The sequence below is a fragment of the Emydura macquarii genome, unplaced genomic scaffold (genome assembly GCF_026122565.2).
Source record: "Emydura macquarii macquarii isolate MOO-44397 ecotype Brisbane River unplaced genomic scaffold, CSIRO-AGI_Emac_v2 contig_2676, whole genome shotgun sequence".
Taxonomy (NCBI): Eukaryota; Metazoa; Chordata; order Testudines; family Chelidae; genus Emydura; species Emydura macquarii.
This window is the reverse complement of record NW_027132813.1, coordinates 7,030,416-7,048,608: the sequence shown is the minus strand read 5'-3', so window position 1 is coordinate 7,048,608 and position 18,193 is coordinate 7,030,416. Positions and strand designations below refer to the sequence as shown.

The following is an 18,193-nucleotide window of genomic DNA, read 5'->3' as shown; positions in this document are numbered from 1 at the left end:
AATGGACTAGATTTGGAAATAGAAGACTGTTTCCCAAACACACACACTGAGTTCACTGTTTCCAGGCAGCTCCATAGACCATGGAGTGATTACAGAGCTGCAAATTTCAAACCCTTGCTACTGAAAGGAAAACATGAATAACCCTAGCAAACGTCTGTGACTCTATGGTGAAAATACTCTTTAAAGCTGTTTTTTAATGTTTGAAATTCCCAGTTGCCATTTTGAACTCCACATGATGGGAAGGAGGTAGGGTGGGGGGATGCTAAGGCAGTGTGATACAATCCACCATTAGCAGATACATGCTGGTAGCTGAGGCTTCTCATAAATTTTTAAATGCTTCTTAGAGCAGAAATTCCTCCCATTAGTGTAATAATAAACTGTAAATTGGAGTCAGAAAGTTACTAGGCTCTGGAGCAGCTTCTGCCTCCACTGGGTTTGCTGCTGGCTCACCAGTGGAGTGTTCTTCATCAGCAGGGGTGGGGAGTGGAAATCAAACAGCTCTTCCCAGTAGGGACCTAGAGGTTGCTATTGATCCTGATCCACGGCCTCTTCTGGAGCTGTTTCATAAACAGAGACACTTCCTGTTCCTCATTCGGAGCTTGTTGCTGGCTCCCATCAGTCCCCATGTTGGATGCAAGGGCCAGCAGGGCACCCTCTGGGCTGACCAGGTCATCATGATTCATGGTGGGTTCCATGCTGCATGTAATGCCTAGCACCTGGTCAAACTGATCATAAAATGGGCATGATGTTGGCAAGTTGCCTGTAGTGAAGGCAACTAGTAGTGCCTGCACTGGTCGCCTACAAAGCTGCCAGTTTTTTAGCTATCTGCTAGTATGCATGGTCATTCCTGGTCCTTTTGCTGAAGTCCACAGTTTTACTGGCCTCGCACCAGAGATTCACCAAAATTTGGCTGTGCTCCCAAGACCAGGAAGCAGCACACTTTGCAAAAGACTTGTTCGGTCTGGTCTCCACTGCAGACCCAGGAGACTCTCCAATGGTGCACTTGCAGCTCGGTGAACACAAGACAATGGGTTAACACTGATTCACTGAGCTGCTGCTGTACGCCAAGAGGGGGGTGGCTTCCGTTTTCAGTTGAGTCAACTGGAGATTGTTGGGATAGAAATAATTAAGGAAGTTGGCCCATGGAATTGTGGGATACTTCTGGTGAACTCCCAGCAAAAGTCAAGTTGGGTTGCACCTACACTGCAAAACAATAGGGCTTGAATCCTGGTTCCCAGCTTGATTCTGGCTTGGACCCTTCAGGATCCTGGGATGCTGGTTCCAAGCCCTGACTTAATGCAATTTCAGTGTAGAAGCAAGGGGGATTAGATTTGAGCCCAAGTTTAAGCCCAGGTTTATGATGTAGTGTAGACATAGTCACTGAGGTCTGAAACTTTTGGGGTTTGCCTATCTTTAATAATATCAAACACAATAGGTTTCACCAACCCTCATAAAATTCCTGCTTTCCTTAATCAGGCAGAACTCTCACTGAAGTCAGTGTGAGTTTTGCCTAGCTAAGAAGTTCAGAAATATGCCCTGTGTATGTGGATATTGCCTTTTCAATCCAGAAAGCTTTTTTTCCCCTCAGTGCATTGCACAGAGCCTTCACTAATGTGTGTAATGCTAATGAGAGCCTGCTGTATGTAAATCCAAAGAATCAGGGCAATGTGCTGTGATAGAGTGGCTCTACCCTTAAAGCTTTCCCTGGAATGGAAATAAATGGCTTTTCTACATATGCAAAGCATTAAACAATAGTAGCAGAGAATGCAGCACATCTAGAGTGCAGGACGTCCAACAATTCATAAAGACATATTTGAGGAGAAGGGAAAAGATGCACTGTGATAGTGACAGTTTTTTTTATACATCTTTATTTCTACTTCCACAACTAGCTGAGCAGCAGCTTTTCCTGGCCTCCAGGAAGGGTTTGTGGCTTAGTTGTCTCCCCCACTGCTTAGCTTGTTTACAGCATCTCAGACAGGAAAATGCATTCAATCAGACACCACACTGAGTTGTTTCAATAAGAATTTAGGGCACACCTGGTTCTGTCATTTTATTCAGATCCTAGCCTAGAGCTGAGATGATGAAATAATGAAGTTCTATAGAGAGGTAAAACACAGTGAAGCTTCTGTCTTCTTAACAGTCTAGAGTGTAGGGAAGGCTGCACAAATTTAGAGACCTAAAAGGCAAAAACTTAACTTAAAGGCGATACTGGTTTTGTTTATGGTGGACTGGATGGCTATGGAATAAGAAGATTTTTTCCTCCACAGTAGATCCCAGGTTCAAAGCTAGCCCTAGCAGTTCCTCTTGAAAGCCCCGGACATGTGACTGAGTGTTTGTTTGGTGGCCTACATGGAGTGAGTTGGTGGTTCTTGGGTCTGTTCCCTGAAGATCAGATATTCACAGCACAGACACAATCATCACAGCGGTCACTAACTGGCCTCCTTTCAATAGAGAGACCAAGAACTGAAGAGGCCATGGACACTATCTAGGTCAGGGTGAGGCGTCTTGGGAGAGCAGAGAAGTTTAGGGCCTAATCCTGTGAGGCGCTAAGTGCCCTGTGATCCTTATGGAGTCAATGGGCATTGACAGTGCTCAGCATTTTGAATGATAGACCTATTGTACAGCTGCTGACAAAATGATACTTCTTGCATAGACAGAAAACTTCAGGGGTGAAGTGGGGAAACTCTCTTTTAAACTATTCCTGCAAATGAAGAAGGGCAGGGTGAGGGAGAGGAGAGCATTTTATTGTTAAATCTTGTGGCACTCAGGCCTGGTCTACACTACAGAGTTAGGCGGATGAAAGACAGCTTACATTGATCTCACTCTGTAAGTGTCTACACCAAAATGTTGCTCCTGCCGATGTAACTCGCCTGTTACGCCGACTGAATAATTCTGCCTCCACAAGAGGCGTAGTGCTTAGGCCAATATAGTTAGGTTGATGCAGTGTTGGTATAGACATTTGTGTCGACTTTAGTGGCCTCCAGAAGGTGTCCCACAATGCTCCATTGCGACTGCTCTGGTCACTGTTTTGAACTCTGCTACCTGGCAGACAGGTATGCATGTACACACCTCTTCCCTTTTTAAGCCCCGCAAACTTTAAATTCAATTTCCTGTTTTCTCGGCATGGAGAGCTCACCTAGCAACTGCCCAGCTGACCATGCCAGCTCCAACAGCAAATGAGCTCCTGCCTAGAGTACACAGGGGATGATGGATCTCCTGGATCTGAGGGGAGAAGAGGCTGTGCAGGCACAGCTCCAATCCAGAAACATCAACATCTATGGCCAGATCACTCAGAGTATGGAAAAGAAGGACTATACAGGTACTGTGTGGAAATCGAAGAGCTGTAGCAGGCATACCAGAAGGCAAGGGAGGCAAACAGTCGCTCTGGAGCAGAGCCACAGACATGCCACTTCTACAAGGAGCTGAATGCCATCCTTGGGGGAGACCCCACCACCACCACCACCACCGAGAGCCAATGTATACTTTGTGGGAACTGGAGTCACAGGCCGCACAGTGAAGAGGAAGAGTATGGAGGACAGACAACTGGGGGATCCAGTGGTGCAACGAACCAGGACCTCATTCTGATGCTGGAGCATTTGAGCAAGTCTCTACCATCCAGCACCAGAGAGCCTGATGCAGGGGGAGGAATCTCTGGTACGTATGCAGTTTGCTTTGATATTGCAGGGATATTGTGTTTGTTCATTTACTCTTTTTTAATCAGGCTAGAAGAGGTAGTGAAATAATCAAGAGGTAGAGTTGCTGTCTGCTTCTCATTCCCCTGTACAGCTAGGCAGAGAAGCCCTGAAAAACTGTTTGTTTATGTGAATCAGGATGTCCCATAAATCCTCCAGAGCAATCTCAAGGAAACTTTCCTGGAGATAGTCTGCAATCATCTGCTGAAAGTTTCTGTGCAGGACTGCCTTATTTCTTCCACCACAGCAGGATACTTTCCCACGCCAGTCAGCAATTACTTCAGCAGGCCCCATTGCAGCACATTGGCTAGCAGCATATGGACCTGGTCTGAAGCCAGACGTGCAGGAGCTGTTCACTTTCAACCTCCGTTACCCTCAAGAATCAGATATCAGCTAAAATTACCACCGCCAGTGGAAAACAATGCCAGTAGTCAGTTCAATTGCCTATCTGCAAATACTGAGGCCTGTGTACTTCCTCTTACCTTATTGTCCCAAATGGCCTGCTTCTCCCTGTGGTGTACTCACCATGACTGGGACTTTATGAATCCCAAGGGGAGAGAGAATGTAGTGCTTGTAACTTGTGTGGCGCAAGGGGAGTGAAAACACTCACCATAGTACCTCTGTGCATTGTGTCTTTTGCAGCTGGAAATGTGTCTTTGGGGGTCTCTTCAGCCACAAGGGCAGAGATGAGGAGAAGAAAGGATGCGGGACGACACGTTCCAAGATATCTTGCAAGCCTCTGGCATTGCAGATACTGAGCAGATGGCTTGGAGGAGCACCCTTCCAGACAGAATGGAAAGGGAGAATGCGGAGAGGAGAAATGTGCAGCAAAAGAACAGAGGCACCTTTCAAGTGCCAGACAGACATGCTGAAGACTTATATACCTTCAAGTCCAAGTCCCCGGTGCTTACCTCCCACTGCAGGCTATCAATAACTGTATTCCAGGACCTCCCTACACCCCCGCACACATTCCATGTATGGTCTGTGGATACTACAGAACCTAGCACTCCACCCCAAGGAAGAGTACCGACAATCACAGCCACACATACACTGACCTGGGAGACAGACAATTGGTGTATGTCTGTTTGAAATTAGAATGATTGTTCTTTCCCCTTCAAAGGTTCTTTTCCCTCTATGTATATACAGTTTCAATTATTTTTGTTTGCATGTGTTTGGAATAAAAGTCTGTTTATGAAAAATTAATTCAGCTTTATTAGTTCACAACATAAGGTTCTTAGGGCTGACATCATTCACAGATAATAGCAATAGGTGCATATGCAGTGTTATATTACCACACACAGCACTCATTACAAGGGTAACACTGGGATGCTAAAAATAATGCCAAGCAGAGCACACTACAACAACGTACATTGCTGTGGCTCAATGGTCTTTCAAAGCCTCTCTGAGCCATATAGCTCCCCTTATAGCCCTGGTATCTGGCTGCTCAAAATCAGCACCCAGATGATCCACTTCTGAGTTGCACCCTGATGGAAATTTTTTCCCCTTTGCTTCACAGATGTTATGACGTGCACAGCGGGCAGCTATAAGCACAGTGATACTTTTTTCAATGAAGTCTAATTGCATGAGTAGACATCACCAGCAGCCTTTCAAACGGCCAAAGGCACATTCAACAGTGATTCTGTACCCGTTGAGCCTGTAGTTGAAGTGTTCTTGTTGCTGTTGAGGTGACCAGTGTATGGCTTCACGAGCCATGGGATTAAGGGATAGGCCAGGTCTCCAAGGATCACTATTGGCATTTCTATAGCCCCAATGATAATCCGCCGGTCTGGAAAGAAGTGTTTACATCTTACATGTTTACATCCTGTGTTTTTAAAGATGCATGCATCATGTACCTTCCCTAACTGGTTGATGTCAGTAAAACATCCTCAGTGATCCACAAGCACTTGCAATACCATAGGAAAGTAGTCCTTTCTGTTGATGCACTCGTTGGCAAGGTGATCTGGTGCCAAAATAGGAATATGCGTGCCATCTATCACCCCATCGAAGTTCAGGAACCCCATTGCTGCAAAACCATTCAGAATGTCCTGCCCGTTGCCAAAAGGCACAGATCTTCACAGCAGGATGCGATTAATGGCCCTGCACATTTGAATCAAGCAACCCCTATGGTGGATTTCCCAACTCCAAATTGATTCCCAGCTGATCAGTAACAATCTGGTAGTGTCAGCTTCCACACAGCGATCCCCACTCATTTCTCCATTGTGAGTGCAGCTCTCGTTTTGGGGTCACTGCGCTGGAGGGCTGGGGCGAGCTCCACACGTAGTTCCAGGGATGTGGCCTTATGCAGCCAAAAGTTCTGCAGCCACTGCTCGTCAAACCAAACCTGCATACTGATTCAATCCCACCAGTCAGTGCTTGTTTCTTGGGTCTAGAACTGGTATTCCACCATCTGCAACTGCTCCGTGAATGCCAACAACAAATGTGAATTGTTTCTTTCTGTCTGTCAGCAAGGCAGCCTGCAAGGTATCATCATATCCCATGCAGCATCTTTAGCAGCTCTGAAAATACTGAAGGACCAGATGTGTTGTGTTCATAACAGTCAGCACAATACTGAAGACCAGTGCACTATCCATGCTTCTCACAAAGAGGGTGGACATGTGGGTTTGCAGGGCTTTTAAAAAGTGTTGCAAAACATTATGGGATGCAGGTAATATTACGGGATGAAGAAAACTACATCATGGGATGTTGAACTCTCAGTCACCCCTGCATGACTCATTTGCCCCCATGAGCTTTGCAAAACCTTCCTAAAATATCCTGCACCAGATGGTGGCAAGTTGCACAGTGGAATAGCTACCCATGGTGTATTGCGCTCGGCATCGATGCAAGCACTGCTAGTGAGGACGTGCACTGCCAGCATAAGAAGCCTAATGTGGAGATGCAAAAGCGATTTAATTATTGTAGTGGCTATACGTTGAATAATTTAGCTCAATATCTCCACCTCAGTTAAACATCCCCTTAGTCCAAACCCCTTGAGCCTGAGTCAGCTGGCACGGGCCATCCATGTGCATCTAATTGCAGGGTAGACATACCCTAAATCACAAAGTAGCCTTATGTAAAATGGGCACCTTCTTCTCCTAGTGCACCTGTGAGTTGACCAAGCCAAGTCTGCACTCCCACTAGTACTGCAGCGCCAGCTGGATTCTATTCTGCCTGGCACACAATCAACAGAATTGCCAGCTACATTCCAATTGCAGAAATGTATATTTATGATTAATTAGTAGTAGTAGTTGCAATGAAATCACTTAATATAAACTTTAATTTTACACAGCATTTTACAGAGTTTTCCTTTCATTGAGGTTAGTTAGTGGGAGCAGAATCTGGCCTAATGTTAAATAAGAAGAACACAAGGGTGGATCCAGGCAAACAGCTGAAATAAGAAAGCTGTGTGGATTATTAAGGATGAGAAGATGGTAGGAAGGACTGTTGGAAGAAGTAGGTTTGAAGTAAAGAGATTTTTTGGATGAGGAAGAAAAGGGAGACTGGGCCAGGTACATGGAACAATGTGACTACAGGTACCAAGGCAGGAGGAGTGAAAGGAGATGAAGGGATCAATAAAAAGAGAGGTGCTAAAGAAAAGGGGAGAAATGACAGCTGTGAAGGAATGAAGTTACATGGCATTTGGAATGGGACGGCAGTCAGCTTAAATTTGATTAATTTAGGCCAGTCTTTACTACAAAATTAAGTTGAGCTAACTTCCATAGGCATACAGCTGCTACAGTAATTACATTGCTTATGCATGTCTACACTTTGCGCCTTGTGTTGGTGGTGCGGGTTCTCTCCAGGAGCGCTTGTACCAATTGTACTGTCAGTGTGGGGCATTGTGGACAGCTTCTGAAAGCCAGTAACAGTCAACATAAGCAATGCAGCGTCTACACTGACACTGCGTTGACCTAACTACATCAACTTTGATTCTACACCACTCCGGAGGTGGAGTTAAGTCAGTGTAGCAGGGTGCTTACATTGGCAGGAGTGAAATTTAAGTGTAGGCACTTCCACAGTTCCACGTAAGCTGCTGTGCGTCAACCTCACTCTGTACTGTAGAGACCGTAGAGACAGGAAGCCAATGGCTAATTAATCATTTGTACTTACAATGAAGAACCCTGTTAAAAAACCCAAGCCAGTTACACAATGAAAGAGTGAGCTTCAGAACTGGAAATAGGGTTTCAAACAAAATGTCTGTGTTTCTTCCATAGATATCCAAAAGTGCATTCCAAAGACAGGGAGGTATTACTTTCACAGATGCAGAAACCGAGGCACAAAGAAGTGAAATGACTTGCTTGAGGTCAGAGCAGAATAAGGGGCAGAGCTGAGACTAGAAGCCGGGCCTCCAGACTCACAGGGTTGTGCCTGAGCCACTGGACTGCCCTGACTTCAGTAAAAGTGGGCAGGGTAAGATTGTTTTACTGATGATGATTTTCCCTGCGCAGGTGGATCTGTGGGGCCAGAAGTTAGGAAAATCATCTCTTGATTTGGAACCTTAAGTAAATTACATCTTAGCAGCTGCAGAGACTGAGTAAATAGGAACATAAGCAGGGATTTGCCCCTCTTTCTCAGCCTACAATCAGACTTTGAAGTGTTATTACCTTTTTTCCCCTCACTTTGTCACCCATGCCATGATGGGCAACACCAAATAGTCACTTGAAGATGGGAAGAGGACCTGCTTCAAAATAACCCTGGGAGAACATTCACTGCTTTCCTTCTTCCTGTGCCCAGGAATCCACCCATCAGCTCTTCTGTGTTTTTTGGACTTCCCTCCTGCAGAAAAGCTCCCCCCTGGCTTTTACTGTTCGTTTGAAGAAGGAGATTGCGGCTGGACACAGGGCTCCCCGGCCTCTCTCACTCCTCCATGGCAGATCGGAAACCCGGAGTACAGCCACTTCCCTTCAGTAGAAGGTAGGAGGGAGTACCACTGATATCACTAGATGCAGGGGATGAATGGCAGGTAACAAAGGGGGGTATGTTAAAGGCAGAAGTGGAGGCTCTTTCACTGCAGAACAGAGGACTTGCACTTACCTTGTTTTCATAGATCCTTTATATTCAGCTTTCAGTGAAACAAAACCCATCTTCCCACCTTAAACACTCTGAGCATGAAACTGTTGGTGCTGTCACTGTCCTGTCTGTCTTGTCACTAGAGATTGGTGTCCCAAACTTCTGTGGTTTACTTCAGATAAGTCCTCACTATGTTTTATCCTCTTCTCATTCTCCTGCCTCCACCCTGCCAATCCAACCAAATCCTTCATCCTTCCAGAATCCCATATTTATTTTCTCCTGATCCTGTCTCTGCTTCCTTTTCCCTCATCCCTTGATTTCCTTTTCATCCCTTACTGCCCTCGTTGCCCCATCATCTCTCACTCCCCACCCACTCACACTCTACCTTCCTCCCAGTTCCAACTTTGCTCATATAAACCCACAGTATTCAGTGGTTTATATCTTGGGCACTGAACTATCAGTAGGTTGAAACATGGCATACAAACTACCTGCCTCCATGAACATTTTCCCTAATACAATAATATAAATCAGAGGAGACATTTATTGCTTAGGTGCAGAGCAACTAAAGGAAAACAGTAATAATATAATATAGCATCTGCCATACACACTATCCCCAACATGCTGTACAGAGTTAAATATTACACCTACAGAGTAAACGATTAAGGGCCAAATCTTCCACTGGTGTAGCTGGTGTAAAGTCATTGACTGCAGTGGAACTATGCCACTTTACACCAGTGGATTATCTGGCCCACAATATTGCAGGGAACAAAGAAATTAAGAGGCATTGGTAAGTAAGGTGGTTGAGAGCTAGAGAGGGCACTATGGGAAGCTAATGCTTCATGATTGCTGCTTCATGATTTATCTATTCTGTAATGGTGAATTCAACTCAAGCCAAATAACCAGGCTTCTTTGTAGGGGATGTGTACAGGAGTTGGGAGGGTGAGGACAGAAATGGAATCCACTCCACACTATGCAGGCAGGGTTCGATGCAACCTCTGCGTCCCTCTTTCACAGGAACTCCAGCCCCAAGGCAGGGGGAGCAAAGCTATGTGGAAGTTTGCACCCACTGTATCGTCAGCATTTTGGGCCCACTGATCAGTCCCACAGCCCCAGCCCTTTCTGGCTCTGTGCAGAGACAGCAAAACATTTCTTTTTATATTTTCCTCCACTCCCTATGCCCTCTTCAAGAAAATATCAGTGTTTCCAATTCTTCCTGCAGTTCTCATTCGGATGAATTACCTTTAGCCTAAAGTAGTAGTTTTCAACCTGTGGTCCATGGACATCTGGGGGTCTGCACCTCCATTTGAAAATGTTTAGGGATCCACATATGAAAAAAGGTTGAAAAATACTGGCCTAAAGGGACAGAGCTGCAACTGCATTGATATTAATCTGTTTTATTTTCACCAGCACGATTCACTTAAAATTAATTGTTTTAACAAATGCATTTTGTGTGGATCCTGCAAAGAAAATGAGTCCCAAATTATGCATAAACAGAAAAATACCGTGTGTGAAGAAGGTAGCCAGATCACTTAAATATGTTTCCCAGACAGAACCCTAGAGCACATGAAGTTGTATTGACAGCATCCAAACTAAATTGAAAAATGCCTTTTGTCATGTGTTATCCCCCTGTAACAAGGACCAATTAACACAGTCAGAACCAGACTACGTAAGGTTCTTAGAGGAAAGTTATTTTACAAACCCTGCATCCAGAGGTTTGTGGTGACCACATGTCTGCTCTTCTCTTTTGTTTTTTATCTAGGCTGTGCACTCTTGCTGAACACCAGTGAGGTCCCAGTGGCAGAAACAACCATCGTGACCAGTGCTGTGTTTCCAGCTCCAATTAGGAATTCTCCCTGTGAGGCAAGTCCTAAAGTCTCCTCTTTCTCCCATGTGTTCCAAACTCGCAAGTGTCCAAACCTGGTTTTCAAACACAGGCACCTAAATACTGGCAAGTCATCCAAATCTCACATTTGGAGACTCAGATTTGCACACAGACATTGCAAATGACCATTTTGTGCATTTATGTGCAGCGTTGAGTGCCTAGGTCTGAGATCTGGACACTCTCCTAATGCACCCGCAAAATGGCCTCTCTATGAAAAATGAAGTTTGTCTGGTTCACATTGTGAATGTAACCTAGTGTGGTGTATTTGCACTAATGCAATGATCAGCCAGAGCTTTGTAAATACAGAGACAAAGGGCTATACTATGGCATTAGCAGCCAAAGGAACAAAAAGAAGGGGGAGAGACAGGTGCACTACATCAGTAGCACTACCCAAAGACATTCTGCCTGCAGAGATCAGAGGCTACTGCAGTGATCCATATGCATTAGAGTGTCTTTAGGACTGGCTCCTAATCTGTTCTGAAGGTGCAGCATGTACATTCCTAATCACCCCTGTATTCAGGCCGCCAGGGCTTTATCATGCCCCACCCCAATCCCACCACTCCTTGGGCCGTGTTCTTGCAAGTGCTGAAGTTAACAGAAGTTGAGGTTGCTCAGCACCTCAGAGCTGAGCCCTCATTTGGGCGAAAGAGGCATTGACTCGCCTGAGCAAGGAGTGAATGAGTGAACTCAGCGTTGCTGAGTGAATGGTATGTGACCTCAAATTGTTCTTTAGACAATGACACATCCAAGGGGTGCGTATAGATTGGAGACATCACATGCCCAGTAGTCTGCACCTGTATTGTGCATGATAATAGTAGTAATATTTATTTATTGTTCTAAATTTTTAACACTAACTAGTGATTTTGGGTGCCTCACTTCTTGGCTACCCACACTAAGACAGGACAAAGGATTCTAATTTTCAAAGGATTTGGCACTCTCTGCTTTTGGAAAATCAAGCTTCTTTGAAGTGTCTCAGGCTGGTCACCCAAAAATCTGTGACACCCAAAATCACTTGCCATGTTTGAAAATATAGATCATTCTGTATTTGTTAAGCACTAACAATGTACTGAATACTGTGTAAGACATGAAACAAAGACTGTTCCTGCTCCAGTCCCTATACAGGAAGGGAGAAGATGGGAGGCTCTGGGATGCTCAGAGGACGGGGTACTGAAGAGGAAGGAGTTTTCTTTGGTTTAATGTTTGATTTGGTTCACTTCTTGAAGGCATCTTATTTCATGCAGAGAAATGCATGCTACTTTGTTCTCTCACTCTCCCTTTTGTAGGAGACTCCTTCTGCCTTTTCTTCCCCCTATTCCAAGGGCATGTGCAGGATCTGAATATTTAAAGACCTCATTTTGTCATGGGCCAGCGAAAATGAATATTTTTCATAATCTACCTGCCACAGGAAGCTGGGCAAATAATTTCCCAATATGTATAATTTTTTTTGACGCTACGATTATGCAAATAATTAAACTTGCTACCAAGGGGAAGCTGCCATCCATTTAATCTGCTCACGTGCCATCCCACCGCATCACTCCCTTTGGCACTTACAAGGCATCCGGACACATACAGCATTTCAGCTGTTGGTAATAAAGACTGAAGGAGTTTGGCAAGGGGTGTTGTCTCTTGCCTTTTGATATAGTGTAAAAGTATCTGTTACTAACACATCCCTGGGGGCTTCAAATTCTATTTTACTGAAGCAATCTGTTATCAGAATAATTTAATGCCACTTCTCAGCATAACACAAGGAGAGAAAGGAGACCTTCCCTCATATTTATCCCCCCAATAGGTGCAAATAATGAAGCTATAGTCAGAAAAGTGGTTGTGAAAATAACACAATGCATTTCATGTTTATTCCCTCTCAGTCACTTCCCAATGGGGCAAGCTCAAGTTCCGGCATTAGAGGTGATTGTTCTATCTGTTAGTGTTGGCAGCATAACCTGGCATGTCACAACCAGGCTGAGTTCTTTGGCAACCAGAATTTCACTGACAAATTTATTCATGATGCCATGAGGGACAATAGATCCCAGCAGACTTCCATAGAATCCTGCTCACTCCCATAGGCAGTGCAGCTCCCGCCTTTGCTCACTCTCCCAGCTCACATTCCCAGAGTCCTGCTTGCTCTTCCTCTGCTGTGCTGACTCTGTAGTACTGTACAGTATGAGAAACTTGTTCCAGTCCTATAAAAAGAGACCTGCCTTTCTCACACAGGAAGCTAAGGCTGAGTAAGTGGGGCCATTCTCTTCAGACACAGCCACTAGTTCAATTGCTCATTCATTGCTGAGCCAAACCTTTTGAAGTAGCAAAATTGTGCTGGAGGACAGTGAGAACTGACTCCCACAATATGCTTCATGCTTTTGGTCATGTTTGTGATGTAGAAAGAACCCTTTTCTGAGGCTCTTTTGGCACCTCCACTATTGGCTGGAAGCCAAGATTGGGTGAGTTTAGGTTAACCAAATTTTGTTTTAGAAAGTCTGAACTTCCCTCTTACACCCAAAGATGGTCTTTACAGAGAAGAACATGAGAATGGCCATACTGGGTCAGACCAATGGTCCATCTAGACCAGTATCCTGTCTTCCAATAGTGGCCAATGCTAGGTGTTTCAGAAAGAACGAACAGAACACGTAATCATCAAGTGATCCAACCCCTGTCACCCATTCCCAGCTTCTGGCAAACAGCAGTTAGGGACACTTCAGAGCATGGTTTTGCATCCCTGCCCATCCTGGCTAATAGCCATTGATGGACCAATTTTCAATGAACTGTGGCACATTGTCAAAGGGCAGTGCAAAAGAAGTTTGTGCTACTTTTCTTTCTGCTCCATGGATACAAAGAAAGTGCTATTCTCCATGGCCATCAATCCAGCTCCTTTCACCAGCACTAAATTCATTTTCAACCAGTTTCTTTGATATGTAAATAAATAATGGGAGATACTATTGAATTTGACAGAGCAGCTGTATTGGAAGCACCAGTAGTGCATTTCTCTTTTTCTCCCTTGCTCCTGGAGAGCTAGGACACATGGTAATAACATTGACTCTGAACATTTGAGTGTGAAAAATGCTATGTGGTGATACCTCCAGCATTACTGGCTTTCCTTTCATGTGTTTAATTTTGCAGATCATTGCCCAAGTCCTTTCTGATTTTGAGATGTTATTTTTAAATTCCTGGAAGTGGTGAATACGCTCTTCATTTTCCTTCTTTTGTTGCTTCCATCTCTGCCTGGTTCCATATTTCACTCAGGTGATCTCCAGTATCTGTGGGATTTCTGAAGGGCAAGATGGGTGCCTTGTGATCTGATAGAGGAATTTTTTCTCCGTTGTTTTTGGTCTCCAGTGAAATGAGGTCACTTTCGCACTCCCAAGGACGAATGCAGCTTGGGTTTTCATTTTTGCTGTTATGAAACCAGAGCATGGAGATGAAATTATGGAAGTTGAGGTGGATTTTAAATAATTTTATGATAATCCAGATAAAATGAGAGGAGGGAGAACCTACCCCACTCCACTAGAACTGAACAATCAAAGTAGATGAATTATCATTTTGTCATTTCCATGACCCTCTTTGCTTGCACATCCAACCTGTGACTCAAAACAGAAGTGCCAACATATTGCAGGAGAAACTATTCTCATACTGGCCTGACCAGAACAAGATATTCCAGTAATCTCATGATACTTGCATGATACTCACAGGAGGCCCAGCACAATTTTTGCAGAGGTCCAAATGTTTAGCTTTCTAAAGCTCATAGCTTGAAATGTGCTTCTTTCTATAGGTTTCAGGTCTAGTAGGCAAAAAAGTGTTGCCATTGCCAATGCTAGTAACGTTATACTTCTAAAATGGTTCCCATCCATTCACAAAAATTGCTCAGATTTTGTAGAGTTGTATCTGCTACGTGGGATGATACCCATCTATTGCTGTGTTAAATGTGTTCTGCCTGCATCGTTAATGAGTCCACTCCACCCTCAGCATGATAAAATTTCTTCTGAATTTCCTTAGCATGTAGCTTCCAGTTAGTGAGCTAATGCAATCACATCTGAAGGCAACTTTCATTGTTCCCTGCCCACAAAATAAGAGCCATGGCAACTCAGAGTTATCATATCAATCCAAAACTAAGTCCATGAAATGCAAGAATCAGCAATTGATTTGGGCAGGAGAGCTAACATTCAAGGATACCTGCACTAAACATCACAGACAGGTGAAAAACCCTGCCAGCAACTCTCAAAGTCATGCTGCTTTTTCACAATATGTCAACCGCTGGCATGCTGGAATTAGAGGGGGTGGCATCCAATTGGATTAACCTCCTGCAGTTCCAAGGGGAGGCAGGAGGCATAGGTGGATTCCTTTGTGTCTGTCTTTGAACTACTTTTGCTGCTAGCTATCTTTGTATATCCCTCTTTCTCCAATTCTTCAATTGTCTGTGTTGCTGCCAGGCCTGGCCTCCCTGTCTGGTGGAGCCATAATGCTCACAGTGAAGGCCATTGCAGGTTTGAATGGAAAAAGCGACTGCAACATTTCAGACTGCCACTGAGTGATCTTTCCTTTACAAGCCTGGAGCTGTGAGCACGTGGCATCGTGTCCCATGATCTTCCAGAGGTTTGTTTGGGAAGAAGTTCAGACTAGAGTCTTATGGATTTAAGCAGACCCAAACTTAGTGAGGAGTCAAGTGACCCTCTTTATGTTTGTTTCTTCTGCATTTAAGAGGCTAATACATTGCACGTGTCTCAGGACCAGTAATTCCTGGTTAGCCTAGAGATTAACTGTCTGGATTTACATAACCTACCTTCAATGTTTCTTTTCATCTCCCTACATAATTGCCAAGGACCTGTTAGTATCAGTATCAGTATGTCTTGTGCAATTGCTCACGTGAAATGAGTGTCTACCTTGCCCATTTTGAAGGTCCTCCTTGTCTCTACTGAAGCTAGTGGAATATATGATGGAATCCTTTTGCCTAGTGACCTGTTGTCTGCAGTGCAACACAGTCAGTCATTGATGTCACCCAAGTTTTGCCTCAATATACTAAATTTTAACTATCGACGTGTTCTTTTAATTTTCCCTAATCATTTCAGGGCTTTCCATTTACTGAGTCAGTGAGGTTGCATATGAGCAGCTAATCTGCATCTACAGCAGGGTTCCAAAACCCAAAATACAAGACACTGATGAGCCAACATTGACTGGAGATGGTTAATTAGTTTCTTAATGATGTTCCTGGCTTCAGAATGTCTTTCTGCCCGTCCAGGACACAGGGGGCCATGTGATGGATAATGCAGAGATATGCCACCAAAAGCACAGATTCAGATCTTTCAAAATGTGCCACCACTCTACTGTCAGGGCTCGTTGCACATGGAGTACCATCTGTCGTCCTTGCCATCCATTAGATGATTGTCAGACTCATACAGAAGTCTTTACTGGAGCATCCAGCTCATCGTTTGCTCGGTTTCACTTCAGCAGGAGTGACAGTACCTGGAATGTCCTGCTGTGAAGCTTAGAAATCACAAAAATCACAGCCAAAGTTTCCCATTTGGGCACCATGCCAGTCAATTCATTCAGAGCCAGTGCATTACAGTCTGCATGATGCATTTCACCAGTCAGTTTCTCTCTCACATCTGATGCCAACTACTCCTTTCCTTCAAACAGCTGACGTGTGAAAGGCATCCATTTCAATTCACTGACTTCTTCAGCTTTCAGCTTTTCTATAGCCAAAGGCTTTCTCTTTCATCACTTCAGATTCTTGTTGCCTGGCCGGTCTCCAGAAAATGCAGAGGCCAGAAGGCTCCTTTGGTAGTATGTTGAGCCACTCAAGACCTTGCATATCAGTCTCGAATTGTTGTATTAAGAATGGCACAATGAAGTGGCTTCACTAGTCCATATTTGAAGTCTTACAAGGTATTTTGCAGAGGAACTGGTCTTTGCATCACAAAGAACACTGGTTTCCCCCTTATAGATTAAAGCCATTGGTTTGCAGGAAAAGTTGGTCAATTCCGTTTCAAATTCACCTCTTTCATTTAATGCACAAAACTGTCAACACAGATTACTTACTGTGATTACATCACTGCTGAACTCCAATTCAATGGGCTGCAAGAGAAAACTCTCATTACAATTGGGTAGTACAATAATCTGATGTTTACAATCACATGAGGAGTGTTAAGTACTTCACAGCAGCAGGATCATTTTACCTGACACTATGATGCAGCAGAAGAGAGATAATTGTATTTCATTGGAATGGCAGGTGCTCCTACAACAACACACCAACCTAAAGCCTCTCTCCCACAGCCTGCAACATCCCTGAAACAACAGGCATTAGACCTCCAGCAACAAAACGCCCACCACACCAGGAAGTGCTACATCCTGCCTTGCTCTAAAGAGCTACAGCTGGCTGAGCAGGTGGCAAGCTGGAAATCATTGCATCCTTTGTAAAAAAATGTTTAATTTACTGCTACCTCATCCTCATACTCCCCTCCTCATCCCCACTTGTCTGTTTCATCTAGAGCTGGTCAAATAACGGATATGTTGGTTCACTGGTTCCCCAGACTTGAAGAAGAGCTCTGTGTAAGCTCAAAAGCCTGTCTTTATTACCAACAGAAGCTGGTCCAATAAAAGATTTTAACTCACCCACCTTATGTCTTTAATATCCTGGGGCCAACATGACTACAACAATACTACGTCTATGACTGGACCCTTAGGCGCTGGCATTTTCAAAAACAAAATTAAAAATTGTTTTGGGTTGAATGAAAATGACATTTTTCAAAATTTCAGCAAAAAATTCAGAAAAGTAAAAAAAAAATCAAATCTGAGTTGAAACATTTTGGTATGTCAAAAAATTAGTTTTACTCAGAAAAAAATATTTTCAATATTATTGAAACACTTTGACATTTTCTGTTTAGTCAAAACTAATTGGCACTCCATACAAATTCATGAATACTTTTGGCCAACCCGAAACTGCATTTTTGGGTGAATAAACTATTCATCCAAAACATTTCACCCAGCTCTAGTTTAATCCACTTATCACTTCTTGTCGTAAATCTAAGTTGTGCACTCTCTGGGGACAAGGACTCTGTTCTTGCTACTTTGTGCTATGCACTGTGCAACAAGTACCTGATCCTTGACTGGACCCCTGGGCATTACTATAATACAAACTATGAATAATAATAATTAATAATGGTATCTAGTCCAGTAGCGTGTGCTGCCATTGTCAGTGGCCTATACCCATGGCTCAGATCATTTTCTGACTCCATTCCATGGGAGTCATCACAAAATAGGAGCTAGCCACAATATCTCTCCAAGACAGATGCACAGGGTCTAACTGATCACTGTATGTGGGATCAGGATAGAATTTTCTACCAGGTCAAATTGGCAGTGACTACAGACAGTGAGTGTCAGGATTATCTGGGTATATTTCACTGAATCATTTCCCTGCCATTATGGAGTCCTTGAGCACCGGTGCCCCTCGGTCCCTCCTATCATCTGCCTGTTGCACATACCAGTCTAGCCTCCTTTGGGCTGTAATACTTTGGTCTAATTTTGATTGTTGGTTTAGTGTGCGGATGCTGGATGTTAATGGCCTGTGATATGCGGGAGGTCAAACTGAATGACCTGGTGATCTGTTCTGGTCTTGAACTCCGAA

General features: G+C 44.1%; 1 protein-coding gene across 1 annotated transcript in view; it reads left to right on the top strand.

Annotated features, from left to right (window-relative positions):
* The window catches only part of ALK (ALK receptor tyrosine kinase), a 516,691-nt gene that overhangs the window by 392,739 nt on the left and 105,759 nt on the right, over nt 1–18,193 (top strand). The window contains exons 7-8 of the mRNA XM_067565381.1: nt 8,472–8,603; nt 10,459–10,559. Of these exons, the coding sequence (XP_067421482.1) occupies nt 8,472–8,603; nt 10,459–10,559 (233 nt within the window). The remainder of the gene's footprint in view (nt 1–8,471; nt 8,604–10,458; nt 10,560–18,193) is intronic.